General features: G+C 47.4%; 1 protein-coding gene across 1 annotated transcript in view; it reads right to left on the reverse strand.

Annotated features, from left to right (window-relative positions):
• The window catches only part of LOC147890569 (cell division protein FtsZ homolog 1, chloroplastic-like), a 65,647-nt gene that overhangs the window by 16,230 nt on the left and 28,286 nt on the right, over nt 1–21,131 (reverse strand). Inside the window, exons 2-5 of the mRNA XM_087390182.1 lie at nt 13,278–13,377; nt 12,898–13,127; nt 12,441–12,608; nt 12,100–12,333 (exon numbers count right to left, since the gene is read on the reverse strand). Of these exons, the coding sequence (XP_087246308.1) occupies nt 12,100–12,333; nt 12,441–12,608; nt 12,898–13,127; nt 13,278–13,377 (732 nt within the window). The remainder of the gene's footprint in view (nt 1–12,099; nt 12,334–12,440; nt 12,609–12,897; nt 13,128–13,277; nt 13,378–21,131) is intronic.

The raw sequence follows: 21,131 nt of genomic DNA on the forward strand, positions 1-21,131 counted from the left end.
GTCACACACTAGACACATCATAGCACTTGATGTGCCTTTACAACACACACAAACACACATGTGACTCCCCTAGATGCACACATGCACCATAGAGCAAGCCCTTGATCATACTTATCCCAACATAACATCGACTGGGCGTGGAGAGAAGGTTTTTTTACGAGGAGTAGCATTCCAGCGGGACCTGTTTTGTCTTGGATGATGAATTTCCTAAGGGAACCGGACTCTCATCATGGAGTAGCGGAAGACTGCTGTAAATGATTGACGATCAGAAAACGCTGAAGCTTTGGATCGATATTCGAAATAATACCTCGACATGGCTGTGATGATCTGCGTGATGACCTGTGGAAGATCTTCCTAAAGGAATTGGTCGACTTCCTGGAATCATCTATTGCTGTTTTTTATCTTGAGTGATCTTGCGCTGGGTCACGTGAAGATACGCTTGTGTGGATGGGCTGATTTGCCTTGAAGATATTCGAATTTCATATTCAGTTTGGTGCTGGCCAATGATTGCTAAAGAGACTCTACCGTGACGTGGGGAACTGGTTGTCCTACGGGCAGTTAATGAAGAGATCTTCTTCATGTCATCGCACTCTTGTGGTCTACTTGTTGATGCAAGTTCATGGCAGACTTGCAGTTTTCTTCTGAAGAGGAGAGTAAAAGCTGTATCTATTTAGTACGACCTGATCTGAAAATGTTAGTGGTTGGTTCCTGATTCAGACGCAAAGTGTTTCTTACCTTTGAGCTGTGGGTTCGTTTTTCTACATATCTGACGGTTCATTGTTCTGATAAGGGTGTTCGTGGTAGATTCTCTGTCTTGAGGTTGTCATTTCATTTGGGATTGGTGCTTGTTGGGTATTTTGAGTGTTGCTGGGATTGATTGAAACGAGTTTGTGCATGACATGACCACTACGATTGGATCCATGCTCTAGATGGTGTGCTAGGTCTTGTTCCTTGGGGCCATTCCACTCTGCTATACTGATTCTATGATGTCCCGGCCACCATATTTCTCAGTTTGATAAATATATGAACTTCTCTTGTTGTGTTTCTTTTTTGTTGTATCAGTGTAATCGCCACGCAGGCGCCTCCAGTCTGCCCTTGCAGCCACGTGTGCGCCTCTTTTGCAGGCCCATGACCTGCCCTTTGGTGGCGCCTTTTGGCCAGCCATGATGCTCCTCTGTCAGCCTGCTGTGTGCTGCCCACATGGCAGGGCCCGCAGCCTGTTTGCTGCCCATGTGGCAGCCCCTTTTGCTGTCTTGACCTTGTGAGGTGCTGCCCATGTGGCAGCCCTGTCTCTGTGTTATTTCCTCTGGGCATGTCCTGCCCTAGGTCTCCCTCCCCCAAGATCTCCTCATATGGGGGCTTACAAATGGGGAGGTGACCTTTCCAACAAACACTTGGTTATACTACAATTATGCCCATTTGGGGATAATGTTCTGACCCCCTAAGAAGAGGAGCCCTCCGAAAGGAGGGGGGGGGATTGGGGGAACCTTGATTGAAAGAAACATTTCCAAAGACTTTTATTCCTGTCTGCCGAATCCTTTGGCCGGTAACAAATTTTAGAATTTTCACAATTAATATTACTTAGTTTGAAATTATTGTGATTGGTAAGAGAGCCATTATTAGCCTTGCTAAAACTTAAAACTTCTTGTCATGCAAAATATATATCTATAAAGCATTTATCCTTTATTAAACAAATTCAATCTCAGAGATGGATTATATAGCTATTCCCAGCACTACTTGGAACAAATGAGGTGACAAGGTCACTAGAGGTTCTTTCATACATGTGACCTTACAAGGCACGATAAGGTCTAAAGCTTCTTGTCATGCAAAGTATAAATCTATAAAGTATTTCTCCTTTATTAAACAAATGCAATCTCAGAGATGGATTATATAGCTATTCCCCAACACTACTTGGGATTCGGGAGAAATGAGGTGACAACGTCACCAAAGGTTCTTTCATACATGTGACCTTACAAGGCACAATAAGGTCTAAAATTTATGACATTTTTCTCCCTTGAATCTACATTGTTTTCCATATGCAATCAAGGCATTTGAGGGATATCTTTAGCCCTTGATGCACTCCCTCAACCAAAATTAACATCATAACCAATTCTAATTATAACGATTTCAACATCCTGCTGTTCTATGTCTAGTCTTGGCTAGAGGTTAGAGATTAAAAACTGTCTAAATTAAATTTTCCAACTGACACCCTTCAATTAAATCTTCCAACTGACACCCCTCTCTTAGTGAATAAGATTCACACATACAAAAAATCTTAAAGTTATCATAGTATCCAAGCAATGTAATCAAAAAACGCCTTTCGAGCAAGCAAAACACTTCAAAACGTTTCTAGACAAAACGTTTCGCCGAAACAAGCGAAACGCCCTAGTATCGGTTGTCACCTGTGTCTTGACTCTTTTGAGAGTGCTGAATGTGTATATGTGTATTTGAGAGCTCTTTTGAGAGAGAGAGAGAGAGAGAGAGAGAGAGAGAGAGAATCTGGAGAAAGTTATTTATGTTTTATATATAATTCATATAAAATACATCTGTTAAACCCGTTTCTAGACCAAATGCTTGGCAAAATCTAGAAACCTTTCTTGTGACATTGTATCCAAGTTCATGGAATACAACTTCTAGATTTGGCAATGAGCATAACTGCATGTTCATATCTTCTTTCCATAGTTTCTATAATTCAATAATGTACCCCTAGGGCCCCATTAGAGCTATGATTTTGATCTATCTACCTAGAGATAAAGGATCTAATTGCCCAAACTAATTTGAAAAAATTAGGTTGGGATATAACTAAATCTAATATTGAATATGCCCTACAGTATTGTTGGTCAGCTTTGAGAAAGTACAACTTTATAATAAAGATTGCAAGGTTTTAATGACCCTCTAGATGAATTTTTTGATAGACCATCTTGAAAGAAAGTATGTTGTATCATCTTGCCTAGATCATCCTTTATCTGTAGCTTTGTAGCTAGGCAAAGAGTTTTCTTGTGTGTAAAACTTGGTGCTCAAGTAATCCATGCATTGTAGCTTTGTGGTCAAGTAACCCATGCATTGTAGCTAGCCAAAGAGTTTTCTTGTGTGTAAAACTTGGTGCTCAAGTAATCCATGCATGGCACATTTTGCTATTCTTTTTAATTTGCACGGGTCTTGTTTCCAACTCTATACATGTACATGGCCCACCATTGTCATCATTCCGGCACCATTTGCAACCAATAACACACATAAGCAATGGACTCCCGTGGCTATTCCACAAAGATCTCCATCACCACGTATCCTTTCATAAATCCTAGGTATCGTGATGTTGGTCATGAAGATACAAATGCTTCTTACGAACATATTCAACAGAAGCATTAGCAATTGGACTGGGTCCACCTTGTGATGGTGAAAATTTAATTCAAGAGGTTGAGAATCCTCATAGAGTTATTTGTCTTATTCTAGTCCTTCAAGATTTGCCATGCTTGTTTCTCATATCTACCAACTGAACCACATTCGTTGTCATTCCGAGAGCCATTGACAATGACTCACAATCTTTCCCTCCCACTCTTCTTCCTCATTTGGATCTTGTGGAAAAGGGGGTAGGGGCACATTTGGAGGAAGAGGATAGACTAGCAAAAGGGAAAGAGAGAGAGGGGTAGAAGGGAGGAGAAGGGTAGGAGAGAGAGAATGAGGTAGGAAAGAGAGGGAAAGAATGAGAGGGAGTAGGGAAGAGAGAGAGAGTGAGAGAGCGTAGGCAGGAAGGAGGGAGGGAGAGTAGATAGGATTAGATGTCACATCAAAAAGTACATAGTAGGAGGTGGATGGGGACTTATATAGTCCTTCCACAATTTCCACCTAAAGAACCTCTAACTTGGCCCTTTTTCTTTTCATTACAGCCATCCCTTCCCATAGAAATTTGCCCTAAAAATTTCATAGCATGGCTGTCCAAAAGTGCAGCAAACAGCAACTACTAGTCAATCCGGTAGGAGATAGGGGTGATCTTGGACAATGCTTTCTGGTTGCCATGAATTTTCATCCTCAAGGAGTCCCCGCCACTTGATAAGATACTCTACGTAGGCCTTGTTCCGGAGTACATGGTCTCTGAAACCCACGATGCACTATGGGACATAGAGGATGTGGCCCTCTTCATCCATAGGTGGCAACTTTGGAAGAACATGGACATGCTGTCCAACATGTAGTTTCAGCAAAGACATGGAAAACTCATGGATCTTGGAGTTACTGGATAGCTCCAATTGATATGCTACCTCTCCAACCTTGCGGATGATCCTGTAAGGACTGTAATACCTATGAGCAAGCTTTGTGTTGGTATTACCTTTCAATGAGGCATAATGGTTCTTATGGAGACGCAAATGCACATAATCTCCCTCTTTGAAAGACAAATATCTCGTGCGTTCATCCACATATTTCTTCTGCTTGGCTTGGGCATCATGCATATTCCTTTTTGCCAATTGTAGAAGGCATCCATCCTCTCCAAGTCAATCCGTGCTTGCTGATTTTTCACAGCCATGTCACCAATTGAAGAAGGCATCCCGACCTTGCATCCGTGCATTGCTTCAAACAGGCTCATGCCAATGGAGAGATGCTTGGTACTATTGTAGCAAAATTCAGCAAGGGACCACCATTTATCCCAAGACTTTTGAGTATCATGACAAAGATGCCTCAAATATTCCTCCACCCATTTGTTCACCCTTTCCGACTGTCCATCAATCTCAGGATGGTAAGCAGTGCTAGGTGTGAGTAAAGTACCCACTGCTGTAAATATCTCCTGTCAAAAGTGACCCATAAACTTTGCATCTCTGTTACTAACAATTTCCTGAGGGAAACCATGATGCTTAAAGACATGTTCAATGAATTGCCAAGCAACCTCTGATGCTGAATACCGGGTCTTAGTGGGTATCGAATGGGCCTGTTTTGTCATTCTATCCACCACAACAAAGATGCTGTCCCATCCCCTCTCTGTAGAAGGCAATCCTGTGATGAAATCCATTACTATGTGCGTCCATTTGCCCTCTGGAATGGGTAATGGTTGCAAAAGGCCTGCGGGTAATTTGCTTTCCACTTGATTTTGTTGGCAAGGCAAGCATTCAGCCACGTATTTAACCACATCTCTCCAAATGCCTTCTTTCATATGTTTTAGTGATACCCACATGTCCAGCCATGGGAGAGGAGTGCATTTCTTGCAAAACCAGTTGGCGGTATTTTGAGTCTAGCACTAAATAAATCCTGTCTTGGCACCACAATAGCCCATTATGCAATTTGAAATCCGGATGACCCTGACTAGAAGGCTTCTGCAAATCTGAAAAGATGAGGGCTGCTTTAAATTCTGCATATACTTGTCCTGAATGCCATGAATCCACTCCTCATATATGGTAGGGATAGCATACAAATTGCAAGCCCACATCCTGGACAAGGCATCCGCAACCACATTCTCCTTCCCTTTTCTGTACTCGATGTCAAAATCATAGGATTGGACTGTAGCCAACCACCTCTTCTGCTTATATGACAAATTTGGCTGGGTGAGGAAGAATCTGAGTGTCTTATGATTTTGTTTTCACCTTAATTTTACTTTCGTACAAATAGTGGTGCCATTTCTTGGAAGCATGCAAGATAGCCAGCATCTCCTGATCATAAACATGAAAATTGAAACTTCCTACTTTCAAAGGCTATTACCCCGTGTTCTTGCCTCAGAACAGCCCCTAATCTTGTCATTGGCATCTGCCTCCACAATGAAAGGACGTGAAAAATCAGGGCATACCAAGACATGTGCATGAGTGTGAGCAAATTTCAGGTCTTCAAAGCTGCGTTGTGCTTCCTTTGACCACCCAAAAGCATCCTTCTTCAAGAGGTCAGTAAGAGGAGCTGCCCTCTATGCAAATTTGCGAATAAAGCGCCTGTAGAAGGAAGCAAGACCTAAAAATCCTCTCAACTGGGTGGGCTTTTGTGGCTGTGGCCAATCTTTGATGCATTTCACCTTTGCAGGATGCACCTGAATGCCACGTCTACTCACAATATGCCCCAGGTACTCACCTCCTTTGCCATAAAAGTGCACTTGCTGGCTTTTGCATAAAGCTTATGTATCCTCTAAATTTCCAGCACTTGCTTCACATGCTTAATGTGCTCTTGTTTGTTCTTGCTGTAAATGAGGATATCATCAAAGAAAATCAACACGCATCTAAAAAGAAGTGGCTGCAATATCTTGTTCATCAGTGCTTGGAAGGTGGCCGGTGCATTTGTCAATCCAAAAGGCATCACCTTGAATTCATACAAGCCCCGTTCTCTGCGGAAGACCGTCTTGCTCCTTTCACCCTGATTTGATGGTAACCAGACCTCAAATCTATCTTCGTGAAAAACTGAGCACCCTTGAGTTCATCCAACAAGTCATCTATCCTGGGGATTGGAAACGTGTTCTTGATATTGGCCTTATTTAGATCCCTATAATCAATGCACATGCAATATGATCCATCCTTCTTCTTCACCGGAGAGGCAAAAGAAGAAGTGATATGAGAGATGAAGTTCTTCTCAAGCAATTCCCGCACCTAAATTGCCACTTCCTCCCACTCAACCTTAGAGAGACAGTATGAGGCTTTGTTTATGGGCTTACTGCCAGGCTCTAGAACAATGGCATGATCTCTTGGGAGGCAACTGGGATGGCATTTCAGCAAATACATCAGCAAACTCCGATAGCAACTGCTGCATATCACAATCCTCAACACAGGGAATGCTACCTCCCTAAGATACTGACACATTCAATGCGTAGAGGGCATGCTCCTTCTTGAGCTCTTTGGCTAACTGCCTTGCTGAAATGACCTGCAATTTAGGAGTGGCAATGCCATGAAATGCTACAGTTCTACCCTTGTGGACAAAGCTGAGTGATAGGGCATTTAAATCCATGCTGATTTTACCCAAAGATTTCAGCCAATCACAGCCCAAAACAGCATCTATTGGGCCCATATCCAATGCCAAGAGATCCCCAACAAATTCATAATCCTCAGAGAGCTTGATCCTTGCATCTTGGCAACAAAATTTAATGACCAAATGCTGTCCATTTGCCACCTCTACTCTCAGCCCATGATCAATCTCAGTAGCAATCTGTCCCACCTTCTAGAAGGTCTTAGAATTGATTAAACTATGAGTGCTACCGCTGTCCACAAGCATGTGAACAGTCTTGCCATTAATTTGTCCTTTCAATCTGATCATTTCAGCACTTTTGGCACGCATGAGAAGAGATAGCATAAATTGTTTGCTGTGCATCCCAATAGATCTCCTCGTCCATGGGAGCATTACCATTTCCATCCTCTCGCGCAAGAAAAGGCATAGCAACCTCATGCTCCACATAAAAGACTTTAAGCCAACGGCCCCGCGTGTTACATGTGGGCTGAGTGTCATCGGATTGTATACCATGCATATTATGTTCATTAGCACCACCGGGATCAAAGGGGAAATCAGCCCCCTTCGTGGCTCCAACATCTGGAGCTTCTTCCACGATTTGTGCACCCTCTGAATCATCATGAGTGGCATCCAAAGTCTCAGAAGCATCCATCAAATCCTCATCATCCGATATCTCAATAATCATGCTGAGGTTTGCAGTACCATTGTTACGCATTTTGCAAACTTCCCAATGCTCAGGAGTCCACTTCTCACCACACTTAAAAGCAACACTTGGCTTATCATCAAATGACCTGTATGGCTTAGCATATGGCATCTTGTTGCCTGTAACTCTCGGAAACCTCGGAAATGGTGGTGCTGCTGATTTTCTTTCATTCCAATCAGTAACCTTAGGATTCTTCTCAGCCTCATTTGCATTCCCATATGCGCTGCCCGCTGTCATCTTATACTTGCTGGCATATTTGGGCTGAAATACCTCTGCCAATTGGGCTGCATGCTCAATTGTTTGAGGGTTATGTGCCTTCACATCTGCAGCGAGAGGAGTTAACCCATGGATGAAACGCAGCAGCTTTCCCTTTTCGGATATGTCCTACACAAACAAGGAAAGCCTCCAGATGCGCTGCAAGTACTCTTGAACTGTACCGGTCTGCGACAAGGCATAGAATTCAGCCAAGTACTGATCCAAGACGAGTGGGGATACGAATGTAGTGACCATCAATTCTTTGAAACCCCTCCAGGTGGTTGGTCTCTAAGGCGAATCCCTCATGTATCGCCACCATGTGTGGGCATAGTCCTACATATGCATACCTGCAAAAATGATGCGCTCCTCCTCAGACTTGGGGTAGAAGCGGAAATAGTCTTCCAGCTTCGTGAGCCACTCCTCCAACTCGTTAGGAGTGCAAGTGTCCCCTTTAAAGTTATGCACTGTGAGTTTGGCCTTGATATCCTTGGCTGCATAATTCTTGTGTGTGTAACCTCCAAGAGTGTGGGCATCATCACGATTAAGGTTCACATAATCAAAGAAGGAGATCTCAAGTTTGATGGCCTCAGGTAGGGCCTTATATGAACGCAAAGAATTTGCCAACGTGTCATCAAAAGTGGCTTGCTTCCCACCACCAACCCCCTGCTGCGTAGTAGCTATTGCCATCTGATGCACTCGCTGCGTTTGGCTATATGTGCTCGCTAGCGGAGCAATAGGTGCATGAACCCCGGGCATACCAAAAGGTTGAGAAGAGGACTCGCTTCTCTCCCAGGGGTGCGGGCTGCTATATAAACCCAAGCCAACTCAAGGCATACTCGCAGGTGCAATGAAAGGAGCACTAACCGGATGCACACCAACGGGTCGACCTAAAAGAGACGGATCAGCCTGCATAGATGCAGAAAGCTCTGAGCCAAAAGAGGGCCTGATATCCTGCAAGAAGGTGCTCTGTGGCACAGAAAACTAATCATCTAAGTCCAAATTGCAACGGTCCTGCCATAAAACCCTTGCGTGGAGCAAACAAAACATCCTGACTGTCTGAGTGGTCCCCTTGCTGGCCCTTGTCCTGTATAGCTTGGCCAATCTGCTGCTCGAGTTGCTGTCCCATCAGGGCAAGAGCTGTATCTTGCATAGCCATGGCCGTGGTAAGCTGCTGGCTGAACTCCTATCCCATCTGGCGGATGGCACCCTAGAGCATAGACGCAAGGGTATCCAAAAACTGAGATTGCACTACCAATGCTTCGCGAGATGCAGGAGAGAGAGGCTGAGTTGCAGGAATCTTTGTACCACCAGTGAATGCACCCACTGTGGAAGGCAATTGCTCATGCTGAGCAACCTCATCACTATCATGCAATGTATCTCGTGGGTGGCATGGTGGCTGTCCGGGAGGGAGAAGCTCGAATGCAGGCAAGGATGAAGTGTATTTGGAGAAGGAGAAATCAAAACCCTGCTGTAATGAGCACCTGAAGGCTGATATAGTGTGTAGAACCACGAAAATGTCAATGGAGAAGCTCGAAAGAAAGGTTGATAAAGAAGCTACAAAATGTGGCCCAAATAAGCTCGAACGGGGCTGGGAAAGGCCTCAAAATGGCTGAGAGAAAGAGGCTGGAAAATGTTTTTTTTTGTTTTTTTGTTTTTTTTTTTCGGGGGGAGGGGGGGGGGGTTCCTAAGTCACCTAAGATAGTTATGACAGCCTTAACTTAAGACTACTAGGACTGTTAGGACACTGACTTAGGCTAACCTAACCAAATTGCTTAACCCTAGTTAGCACTACCATAACCTAGACCCCAACTAACTAAACCTAAATCTAAACTAACCCTGGTTAAAATCTAACCAAAGACTTAAAACCTTGTAGGCTAAGGTTTGCAGGAGGTGACGTGCGAGGCGGCACAGCGAGGGCGGCCACGAATGGCGGGCGGCGTGGACAGAGCAGAGCCTGACGGCCAGCGGACGGAAGGTTCACGACGTCAACGACTGGCAAGACAGCCTCACGGACGGAAACTCACGGGCTCACGGGACAGATGACGACGCAAGGTGGGCAGCGGACAGGTCGGCGGCTGACGGGCTGAGAGGGTGTTATGGGTATAGACCTTGGTTCGGGTCTGAGGGCTGACGGCAGCAGGATTCGAGGTGACCAAATTCGAGGTCAATCGTTGGCGTTGGCGTTGGCTGCAGCAATAGAATGGGACGGAGGTGTGGCGTTAGACGAAGACGACGGAGTTGGCAATGGGAAGAGTCCCAATAGGGAAGGGGTTTGTTCTGCCATCAAATGAACAAGGTGCCCGTCCTGAAGAGTAGCTTCAAGGTCTAGCGTCCGTCTGCTTCCTGGAGACTTTGTTTGAGAAAGCCCTTTATTCCAAAAGCCCTCCATTCCACAGCCTGGCCAGCAGTTGGAAGATAGAGCTTACGTGCTTTCCAAACAGTCATCAGCAACACGAGAAACAACCAGCCATTCTTTGCCAGTCACATTGCGCATTTTGGCCTGGTTGTCTACCAACACGTTGCGTTGGCTATGGTCTTCACACAGTTGGCGTAACAGGTACTGAGATTCGGAGTGAAGGGGTGAAGGGGAAGCAAAGGTGCCAGAGTCGGGGGTCTGATACCAATGTAGTATCAATGTGAAGGGGTAGGAGAGAGAGAATGAGGTAGGAAAGAGAGAGGGAGAGAATGAGAGGGAGTAGGGAAGAGAGAGAGAGCGTAGGCAGAAAGGAGGGAGGGAGAGTAGATAGGATTAGATGTCACATCAAAAAGTACATAGTAGGGGGTGGATGGGGACTTATATAGTCCTTCCACAATTTCCGCCTTAAGGACCTCTAACTTGGCCCTTTTTCCCCTTCATTACAGATATACAAGTTTTACCTGTCACCTTCCTTGCCACCATGTGGCTCTGTATTGTCACCTTCGAGCGTGGGTAACTGTTCCCGTCCAGTTTGCTTTCACCCCCAAATTCAGAATAGGCAGTCATGATTGGAGAGCTGAATTTCACACGACACTATTATGCAATCAATACTCCTCCTTGATGCTAGCATTTCTTCCTTGTGAAGACTTCACTCTGCCAAACAGCACCTCTGCTCCATGTACCACTGCTGCTGCCAGCAGCTCTGCCCTCTCCCAGGGCCTGTGAAGCAGCCACATATGCTGCCCACATGGCAGCCCGCATGCTCCTATGTGGCAGCGCTGCTTCTCGTCTCAGATCTGCCCCCATGGCAGCCCCATTCTCTGCCCACATGTACAGGGATATGCCCTCTTGAATTAAAGTACAATTATATACCAGCTGATCCTCTTCCTGTGGGAGTAACACAGAAAGTGCCACAGTCTATATAATTCAGATGTGGGCATTAGCAAAAGCTAATTCGTCAGGCTATTGATAGAGCAAAAACTTATGGTCACAAGAAAATATAATATAGAAAATTCAAGGAAACCAAAAGGCTTTTCTCAGAATTCTCCACACAGAGTCTTGACTTTGGAATGGTGTATGAAGGTATCAGCCCAATATTGTGGGCTGTGGCTAATCCTTTAGAAAATAGGCAATTAGCCAATGTATTAGAATTACAACATGGTTGCAAGGTGCATCCAGTGTTTCATGTTTCTCATTCAAGCAATTTTTACACCCAAATGATTCACTAATCAAATGTACTGTTATGTTATAGAAGATAGAGGGTGATGCGGGACGCAAACCATGTATTTTTGCCCAAGTTCAGGCTCCAGAAGAGCTGGAGATGTCACATTTGGGCCTTGGCTGGGTGGAGACATAGTCTTGCATACCTGTGAGGGTTTTTTTCTTGGGTTGGAACCCGTTCATCTAGTAGACTGAGAGCCTGATTACTTGAGCATTACAAAGCTCCTTTCCACCACAAGCATAAGAGTGCCTGAAGAGAGGGCCTTTAGGCTAGATGTCACAAGCACGCATTTGTGCAAGTTGCAGCTGTCTTGTTAAGTCAGGGCCAGACTCGTGTCCAACAATTTCTTTGTTTCATGCCATTTTCAGTTAACCTGAACAGAAACTGCCCATTAATAAGGACTGAGTCAAGAAATACGTGATGTAATACCCGGAACTACCTCAGGTTGGTATTTCATGTTCTCAGGGAGAAAACTGTCTATTCTCCTCAATTTCTGAATGTCTTACAATCTAGAACTTTGACCCTCCGAGCTATCGTTTAGTAAATCTCGACTTACACACCAAGCTATCAAGGGGGGGGAAAATAAAACCTCAAAGTCCACAATACCTGGGAAATTTTGTTGACTTCCTGTAATGTGAGATCCTTTCCTCCAGTTATATTATACACCACCCCAGTAGCCCGCTCGATAGATCGTTCTATCAAGGGGGCAGATGTGGCCTGTTGAGCTGCTTCCTCAGCTCTATTTTTTCCAGTTGACATTCCCACACCCAGCATGGCTGTACCGGAGTTTGCCATAACAGCCTTCACATCTGCAAAATCGACATTTACAAGGCCTGGAATCTGTGCAGTCCAAAAGAAAGAATCAAAGTTTATCCATCATATAGGTTTCTGAATCAGCCACTGCCCATGAAAAAGATATTCCAGATGACTGAGGTACATGTACTTGCCATGATAATGTCAGAAATACCCTGAACTCCTTGCCGAAGAACATCATCTGCCAAAAGGAAGGCCTCTTGCAAAAGTGTTTGCTCTTGTGCAACATCAAGCAGCCTGTCATTGGGTATAACAATCAAAGTATCCACTGATTTTTGAAGCCGTTCAATTGCCTCCATGGCCTGCAGTGCATTGAGCAAATTGTACAGCCATACTAGATTATTTTCACAAAGAATTAAAGTTAAACTGCTAATTCTGAGCTGAATGGTCAAAGTACATTACAAATGAGTGGACCCTCTTTTATCTACATGTACATGTAAACAACCTTAAAGTAGTGGAGCAAATAAGCCAGCTAGTCATTCCCAAAACTTCAACGAAAAACAGATTCTCATACATAAGGTCAGAAGCGAAAAAACAGCAAATATGTTTGCATTACTCCATACACAGACAGCGTGATCATAAACAATGTACCTGTGTAGCCCTTCGACGGCCTTCAAAGCTGAATGGATAAGTAACGACCCCCACTGTGAGATGACCCGCTTCCTTTGCCATCCGGGCTACAACTGGAGCTGCACCAGATCCTGTGCCTCCTCCCATTCCAGCAGTAATAAATACAAGGTCTGCATTTGCAACAGCACTTTGAATAGCATCTTTAGACTCCTCAGCTGCCTGTTCACCAAGCTCTGGTTTTCCACCAGTACCTGCTCTTCAAAGGCCATATGTCAGCTATGTCCCACTTGCAAAACAGCCATATGCTGTAAGCTTTTGCGTTTATCCAAAACATTAGAACTACGCACTAGACTGATATTTTTAAGAAAAATCCATATTGCAGTCAAGCATTGTCAACTTACCCAACCCCCGTGTTAATTGCTCTCCGATCTGCAATCGCTGAGTTGCAGTTGATTGCAATAAAGCTTGAGAATCTGTATTGATGGCCCAAAACTCCACACCCTATACCATCAAAACCAAAAAATGTGATTTGACATTATGAAAAGACAACATTCATGGCCATTAATCTAGCAAGAGAATGGAGAAACTTCATTTGACAAAAAGCCATCCTTGTGGCAGGAAGGTTGCAAGGTGCAATGCCAAGAGGCAAACCACAAGCATTGTAAGTACTTGTTTATTAAAATCAGCAGCTAAGTACCAAAAGAAGCATTCTTTTCATTTCGTATCTTTATGGACCAAAATCAGAGTGCAACTTACAAATACGTGAGACTAAATATAGAGGGTTGGAGGGAGGGGAACGGAAGGGGGGGGAGATATGATTTGTGAGAAGCTTCAGGAACTATGGGACTAGCAATCACTATCAACTTATAGTGATCCCTTACAACCAGTGAAAGGAAGTATTACGAACTTTATGTAGTGAGTACTTGTTGGGTTAGCTTGTGTGCTAGACCCAATACCTTTTTTTGATGTCCCATGTCACGGGCATCCACAGCCCGCGGCCATGCTAACTGCCATGCAGACAGCGCAAGAGTACATGCAGGCAGCGCAGGAGCTGCCATGTGGCAGTGCTGATGTCAGCATCTGCCATGGCCCGTCGGCTGCCACGTCAGCAAGTGATTCAGCAGCAGCTGCAGGTCGGGACAGGAGGAGGCTGGTCGGTCAGCATCTAGCAGCCTGGTAGGTATTATAGGGCCCAAGGGGGGCCTATAAAAGCAGCCCCCTTGGCCCTCATTCCCTTCAAGCCTTCAGAGCAGCAGAGCCAGGTCTCCCTGCAGCAGCAGGGTAGCCTCAGCCTCTTCAAGGATCTAGTGAGGATTCACCTCCTCTACATCGTCTAGTTTCTTTCCAGTTTTGCAGTTGAGGGTTTGAGCCCCTCCTTACGGTGGTATTCAGCCCTTTGGGCATTCATACATTTCAGTTATATCCTCTCCCTCTGCTCTGCCTCACCATAGCCCGCTGCTCTGCCTTGCCATAGCCCGTCTTCTCCCCCTGCTCTGCCTCGCCATAGCCTTGCCATAGCCCGCTGCTCCGCCTCGCCCGTCTGTTGCCTTCTTGCTCATGCTTTCTTGCTTGCTGCTCATGTCGCTTCTTGATGCTCACACTGCCTTGCCATCGCACCAGCACACTGCTCCATCGTGTCAGCCCTGCTCCATTGCGTCAGCCCTGCTCCAAGCTCCCCGCTCCATCTCTGCTCCAGTCGCTGCTGGGCTGCTGCACATTAGCCCGCCATCTCCCTCTCCGCTTGGCTTTCTATAGGTCGCGGTGGCCCCAAACACCTACGGGACAGACCTCCTCTCAATTCGACTACTACAGCCCCCCCCCCCCCCACCCCCTTCACAGTCCGGTTGATGACCAGACCCTTCAAGGTGTGATTGAGCTTGAGCTTGGCTTGGCTTCCTTCTTCTTGGAGGACCTTTCAACCTTTGACCCCAGCCCTCTACCATAATGAAGGACAAAGGGGGATGAGGACAGGGACTCACTTAGGCACGAGACCCTTCAGTCCAAATATACATACACGAGGAGATGGGGGAGGGGAACGGTGACAAGGGGAAAACACAAAAAGCAACTCAACTTGGAGGACTTAAACAAACGCAGCAACCGGAGCGGTTTGACAGTGGACAGCACCGCGGCCCAGAAGAAAGGGGCCCACCCAAAGCCCATGCCGCTCACCACAGCCTCGACCACTATGATTACCACCACCACTTCGCCACCATCATCCGCATCCGCCTCATCATCTACGCCACCTCTCCCCTCCCCCTCTCCTACATCATCATCACAAGCCTCCTCCCCAGTAGTCCCATCACTAGCCCCATCAACCATGGCTCCACAGTACTTCTCCCTCGTATCCCCTCTACCTCTCAGTCAGCCATACTTCAACGCCTCATCCGGCCTCGCTACTCCTACACACCACTCCCCCGCCCAGATCACGTTGTCCCCACCCTCAGTACAGCCTCAGCAGCCACCTTCATTCCAGCCCCTCTCGAGATCCAGTTCCCACCCGGACCAGGATATCTTAGGCCCCCACCACATGCTTGGGACTCCCTATTGGCTGAGATACACAGCATCCGGGCCCGTCAGGCAGATCTGACAATTACGCTCAGGAGCAGGCCCGCTACACCCAAGAGCAGGCCCGCATTATACACGAGTAGGGCACCCTTATCTAGGGGCTCAAACACGACATCACACAGCTCCGAGAGGAGCTCGGGACCCTGAGAGCAGCACCTAGAGGGACCCCAGTCACAGAGATGGAGGCACAGATAGCCACGATACGGTCGGCTATAGCAGAGATGACTAGATGGGTGGACGTGGCGAAACGGGAGCCCGCAAAGGCAACCATTTCAGCCGCCATACAAGAGCAACAGCAGAGGGCTTCGAACGCCCTCAACATCCGGATACGAGGGATTATGCGAGACAGCACCAGCACCACCACGACGCCCATGGAGGAGGCGATTGCCTTTGTGAGTGCCACCATGGGGGTCCCCGACCACGGCATAGAGGGAGCATGGCGTGTTGGGAGAGACCCCAACCGAGAGCAGCCCCTAGTCATCCGCTTCAGAGATTCACATGCACGACTAGCGACACTCCGACATTGAGCCGCTCTACGAGAGCATCCCACCCTCTCCATGGATGAGGATTTGACACCACTACACATTGAGGAGCGACAAGTTCTTCTCCAGCGACGAGATGTTGCCCGCAAGGAGGGGAAATGGGCCGTGGTTCGAGATGGTAGGGTTGACCAACACCCGTCGGGCTCCCACCCGTGCCCCCTAGGGGGACGGGGCCTATGAGACTTAGGTTTTCGAGACCCTAGCCTGCACCATTTGGAACTATAATGGTACCTTATGGTCAGACCCACGGAACTTCTCGGAATCTTACACAGGATGAGAAATAGTCTTTTACACGGAGACAGACCAGAGCCCAGAGCATCCACTACTGACACTCAATGGCTACACATGGGAGTTAGCCTTCAGGGATGAGATGAGGGATACAGGAGTAGTTCGAGGATCAGGTGGGGTCGCAGTATTGTACAGGTCTTCCCTCGTTGGAGCCATCTCCGTTGAGAGGAAGGACGCACACTCCCGATTCATGTGGATCCGGATCCGACGCACGGCCACTCCTGACCTTTTCATAGCAGTATGCTACTTCCCACTAGACACATCCCACTTCGCCAGAGTTGCGCGAGAGGAGGGTGAGACATCACCGTATGCACCCTTACATCCGGATATCCTAGACCTTTCAGCTCGCGGGGAAGTTCTTCTTGTTGGGGACTTCAACGCCAAGACGAGCACACGTCAGGCACCACTCTTGGACTTCCAAGACGACTCTATCATGCTACCAGACATGGACCTAGACGGAGCAGGTATGACCAGGATCTCATCGGACAGACACGGGCCTATTACACCATATGGACACATGCTCCTTGACCTAGGCAGGATGTATGATCTCATCATCTACAACGTGCTTGACCTATGGCCCTCCTCAAGTGGTTTTACTTGTCCTTGCTAAGTTTTCTCATCCACTCCTCCAAATCATTGATAAAGAGACCAAAAGGCATTCGTGAGAGGGGGCATCCTTGCTTAACCTGTGTCATTGCTTATTACAACTTTTCCTATGGAGCATGATGTTGGAAATGGACAGGTCACCTCCCCGTTTGTAAGCCCCCATATAAGAAGAGCATGGGGGGGTGAACCTAGGGTTTGAGAAAATACCTGAAGCCTTCCGGGAGCATGGATCAGCACTATGGAGTAGGCAACTGGCAAAGGCATGTCCAGGAGCAGGGCAGGTGGCTGGATGGAGCTCCAGAGAAAGGCGATGAGGCTGCAACAGATGGCGCCTATGTACAAGTGGATGGTGGGGCACACAAGGCATGGACCTGACCTCGATGAGGCAGATCTGGAGCAGCACACACGGCGCAGCATGGCAGGGGTCTGGCCAGTGTACGGCCTGCAACAGGACCTAGAAGATAGTGCTACGGGACTGAGCAGACAAGCAGCAGGGGTCGGCCATATGAAGGGGCTGGTTGGGCTAGTTGGAGCCAACCAACCGGACCATATTTAGGGCAGACCTAGGGGCCGGCAGCAGAAGGGCAGCAAAAGGCCTGGCATTGGCCCTTATATGGGGCTGGAAGGCAGCCAACCAGCCGACCATCTGGTTGGTTGGTAAGGGCTGCAACCAACCACGCCAGTCAGCCCATTTAAGGCTGGCTGGTCGGTCAGTTTTAAGGGGCCTTGGGCCTTATAAAAGGAGAGGCCCCGGGCCTCATTTTGGCCTCTAGTAGTCTGTTAGAAATGACCCAACAGAGGGTACGCACAGCAAAAGACTTATAGAATTGCCCAAGAGCTCACACAGTGTGGTGTGGGGTGTGGAATCACAAACTTCTTAAACTTATGTGCATAGAATAGATGTGCAAACTCATCAATAGACAATGAACCAGTCAGATAGAGAAACCACCAAAATAATATATTTCCGTCCAAAGCTATGAACACAATACAAAAGAGAGAGAGATCCAAAGTCCCACCAAAGGTGTGGTCCTCTAATCTTACCACAAGGTACTCCTCCTATCTGCTGGCTATCTCTAGACTCGAGCCCGCGTGCTCCACCTCGAGCATCTGTAGACTTTCTGTCCAGAATGATCTTCTCAACCTTGCTGCCCTGTGTGTCAGCCTAGGTAGGCAGCCCTCTGTGAGCTAAGTCTGCAGCTCCTCAGCCCACTTCACCTCCTGGTCATAGGCCCAACTGGTGCTGCTCTGCTGTTCCTTCCTACTCCCTAAAATGCTGCTCAAGAAGAAGATGAGAAATGAGGGTCTGGAGGCCCTCCTTTTATAGCCCCCCAGGGCTGCTGCAAAAACAGACCAGTCTGGCTGACCAGATTGGTCTGTAAAATCCGACCAGGTTGGCTGGTCCAACCAGCCCTATAAAAGGGCTTTTGCCAGGCCTGCAGGCCTTTTTGCCTGCCCTCCGCCCTGCCTTTTGCAGCCCTCTGCAGGCTCTCTGTGGCCCGCCATGCTGCGCCATATTTAGGGCCTGTTGTAGGTTGCTTTCCTGCCCACAAACCCCACCACCTGGATTGCCACACATGCACCTATCTTTTGGGAATACCCTGCCATCTGGTGCTGCTCCAAATATGCTTCTGCCAGGCTTGATCCAAGCTGAGCAGCCATAGCCGACTTTCCATCCATAAGCTCCATTTGTTGAAGCCCTCTCCTGGCTTTTCCAGGTACCTCTCTTTTCTTAATTCTTTGATTCCTGCCCACATGGCAGACATTACCCTGCCCATGTGTCAGTCTCTCAAGATCCAGGTTCACCCCCCCCCATGCTCTCCTCATACGGGGGCTTACAAATGGGGAAGTGACCTTTCCAACACCCCCTCTCACCAACACATCTCGGCCCAATGCCAACACGTCCATGACAATGCTCCAGTAACTCCCTGGTTGTAGTCCTCTGGAACATTTCGATGTTGAAAACTTTTCGTGGCTTTTTATCCAGTGGCTCTTGCTCCACCAGGTCTGGTTCCGCTTCCACACACCATCCTGGAACACAGGTCCATCTTTGGTAGCACCTCCTAGCACCACCACCTTTAGTCACGTTCCTACCTTCAAACTCAAGCAATCCAACGGCCACGATCTTCCAGTTGTCCCCTTAATAATGAGTAAACAACCTGGGGTCTTCCGGTACCATGCTCTGAGGGTCTGTTTCAACCTGTCCTTCCTTTGGCAAGGTCTGCAATCAATGAATATCTCCAGATAACCTGGATCACAAACTCTCACTGAGTTCTCAAGCAGGTACTCTTCTGGCTTCAATACACCTTGTCCATCACCTTTTAGTACTTTGTGTCCGAGATTTGAAGAAGCACCCACACTTCCTCTTCTGCCTTCGAACAAGGCCCATTCCTTCCAATCTCGCATTACTTGAGACAAATGAAGAGCAGTGTCTCTCCACAGCATGCTATAAAGGCTCAAATGAAGAATATCAAGTACATACTAAATCGTCATACTACCTGAGTGCTTACTCTGAAAGCTTCTTCATGTAGCAGTAATGGACCCAACTCCTCAAAAGTTAGAGGTTTGGTCCTCTGTCCTGTGGTCACGGTCATAACAAAGCTTTTGAAACTCCGAGATAGCCTCCTCAATACCATCATGGCCACCAACCTTGCTGCCCTGTGTGTCAGCCTAGGTAGGCAGCCCTCTGTGAGCTAAGTCTGCAGCTCCTTAGCACAGTTCACCTCCTGGTCATAGGCCCAACCGGTGTTGCTCTGCTGCTCCTTCCTGTTCCCTGAAGTGCTGCTCCAGAAGATGAGAAATGAGGGCCTGGAGGCCCTCCTTTTACAGCCCCCAAGGGCTGCTTCAAAAACCGACCAGTCTGGCCGACCAGACTGGTCTGTAAAATCCGACTAGGTTGGCTGGTCCAACCAGCCCTATAAAAGGACTTTAGCCGGGCCCTTTTTGGGCTGTTGCTTCTGCCATAGTAGGAGCCTCCGGCAGGCCTTTTTGCCTGCCCTCTGCCCCTGCCTTTTGCAGCCCTCTGCAGGCTCTCTGGCCCGCCATGCTGCGCCATATCCAGGGCCTGTTGTAGGTTGCTTTCCTGCCCACGAACCCCGTCACCTGGCTTGCCACACAGGCGCCTATCTTTTGGGAATACCCTGCCATCTGGTGCTGCTCCAAATATGCTTCTGCCAGGCCTGATCCAAGCTGAGCAGCCATAGCCGACTTCCCGTCCATAAGCTCCATTGGTTGCAGCCCTCTCATAGCTCTTCCAGGTACCTCTCTTTTCTTCATTCTTTGATTCCTGCCCAGTGCCCACATGGCAGACATTACCCTGCCCATGTGTCACTCTCTCAAGACCTAGGTTCACCCCCTCCCATGCTCTCCTCATATGGGGGCTTACAGACGGGGAGGTGACCTTTCCAACGCAGTCAGCAAGAGTGAGCAGACAGGAGCAGCCAGCAAGCCTCTCCCTTGGGACCCAACACTGGAGGTGAAGGTAAGCCACAGGTGTGCTGCAGACTCAGATCACAGGGCTGAACCTTAGGCTGTCTATCAGGGCAGCAAGAAGCTGAGATTTGGACACAGAGTCTACATACGCTCGAGGTGGGGCATGGGGGTTCAAGTCTAGAGATATCCGGCAAATAGTAGACATACGTGGTACGATCAAAGGACCACGATTTGGTGGGACTTTGGATCTATCTCTCTTTTGTATTGTGTCCATAGCTTTGGACCGAACTATATGTTCTTGCAGTAGCTTCTATATATGGCTGGATCATTGTCTATAGATGAGTCTGCACATTTATTTGATGCACATAAATTTAAGAAGTTTGTGATTCCACTCCCCACACACACTGTGTGAACTCCTAGGCTATTCTATCAGTCTTCCATTGTGCGTACCCTCTATTGGTCGAGAATCTGCAAAATCTGCCCCCCAGGAGAGGTAGAATACTCATGAGATGTAGAGTATATGCGCATATCAGAGAAGGCTATGGGGTAAGCAGAGATCTAAAAAATCTGCTGGAACAGCCAGCCAAAAAGCTAGGAAGCTACTTGAGATTTTGGAACATTGCAACAAGGTATTGGTTCTAGCTCACAAGCTAGCCCAGCAAGTACTCACTACATGACAAGTCTATAAGATTTTTCTCTCACTGGATGTAAGGGATCACTCACTATTAGTTAATAGTAGTGATCGCCAGTCCTATAGATCCTGAAGGGTCTCACACGGACTTTAATACAATCATACCATATCATATCATCTCTCTCTCTCTCTCT

Source organism: Dipteris shenzhenensis, chromosome 19 (genome assembly GCF_047967505.1).
Source record: "Dipteris shenzhenensis isolate YYH24624 ecotype China chromosome 19, Dip_SZ_1.0, whole genome shotgun sequence".
Lineage (NCBI taxonomy): Eukaryota > Viridiplantae > Streptophyta > Polypodiopsida > Gleicheniales > Dipteridaceae > Dipteris > Dipteris shenzhenensis.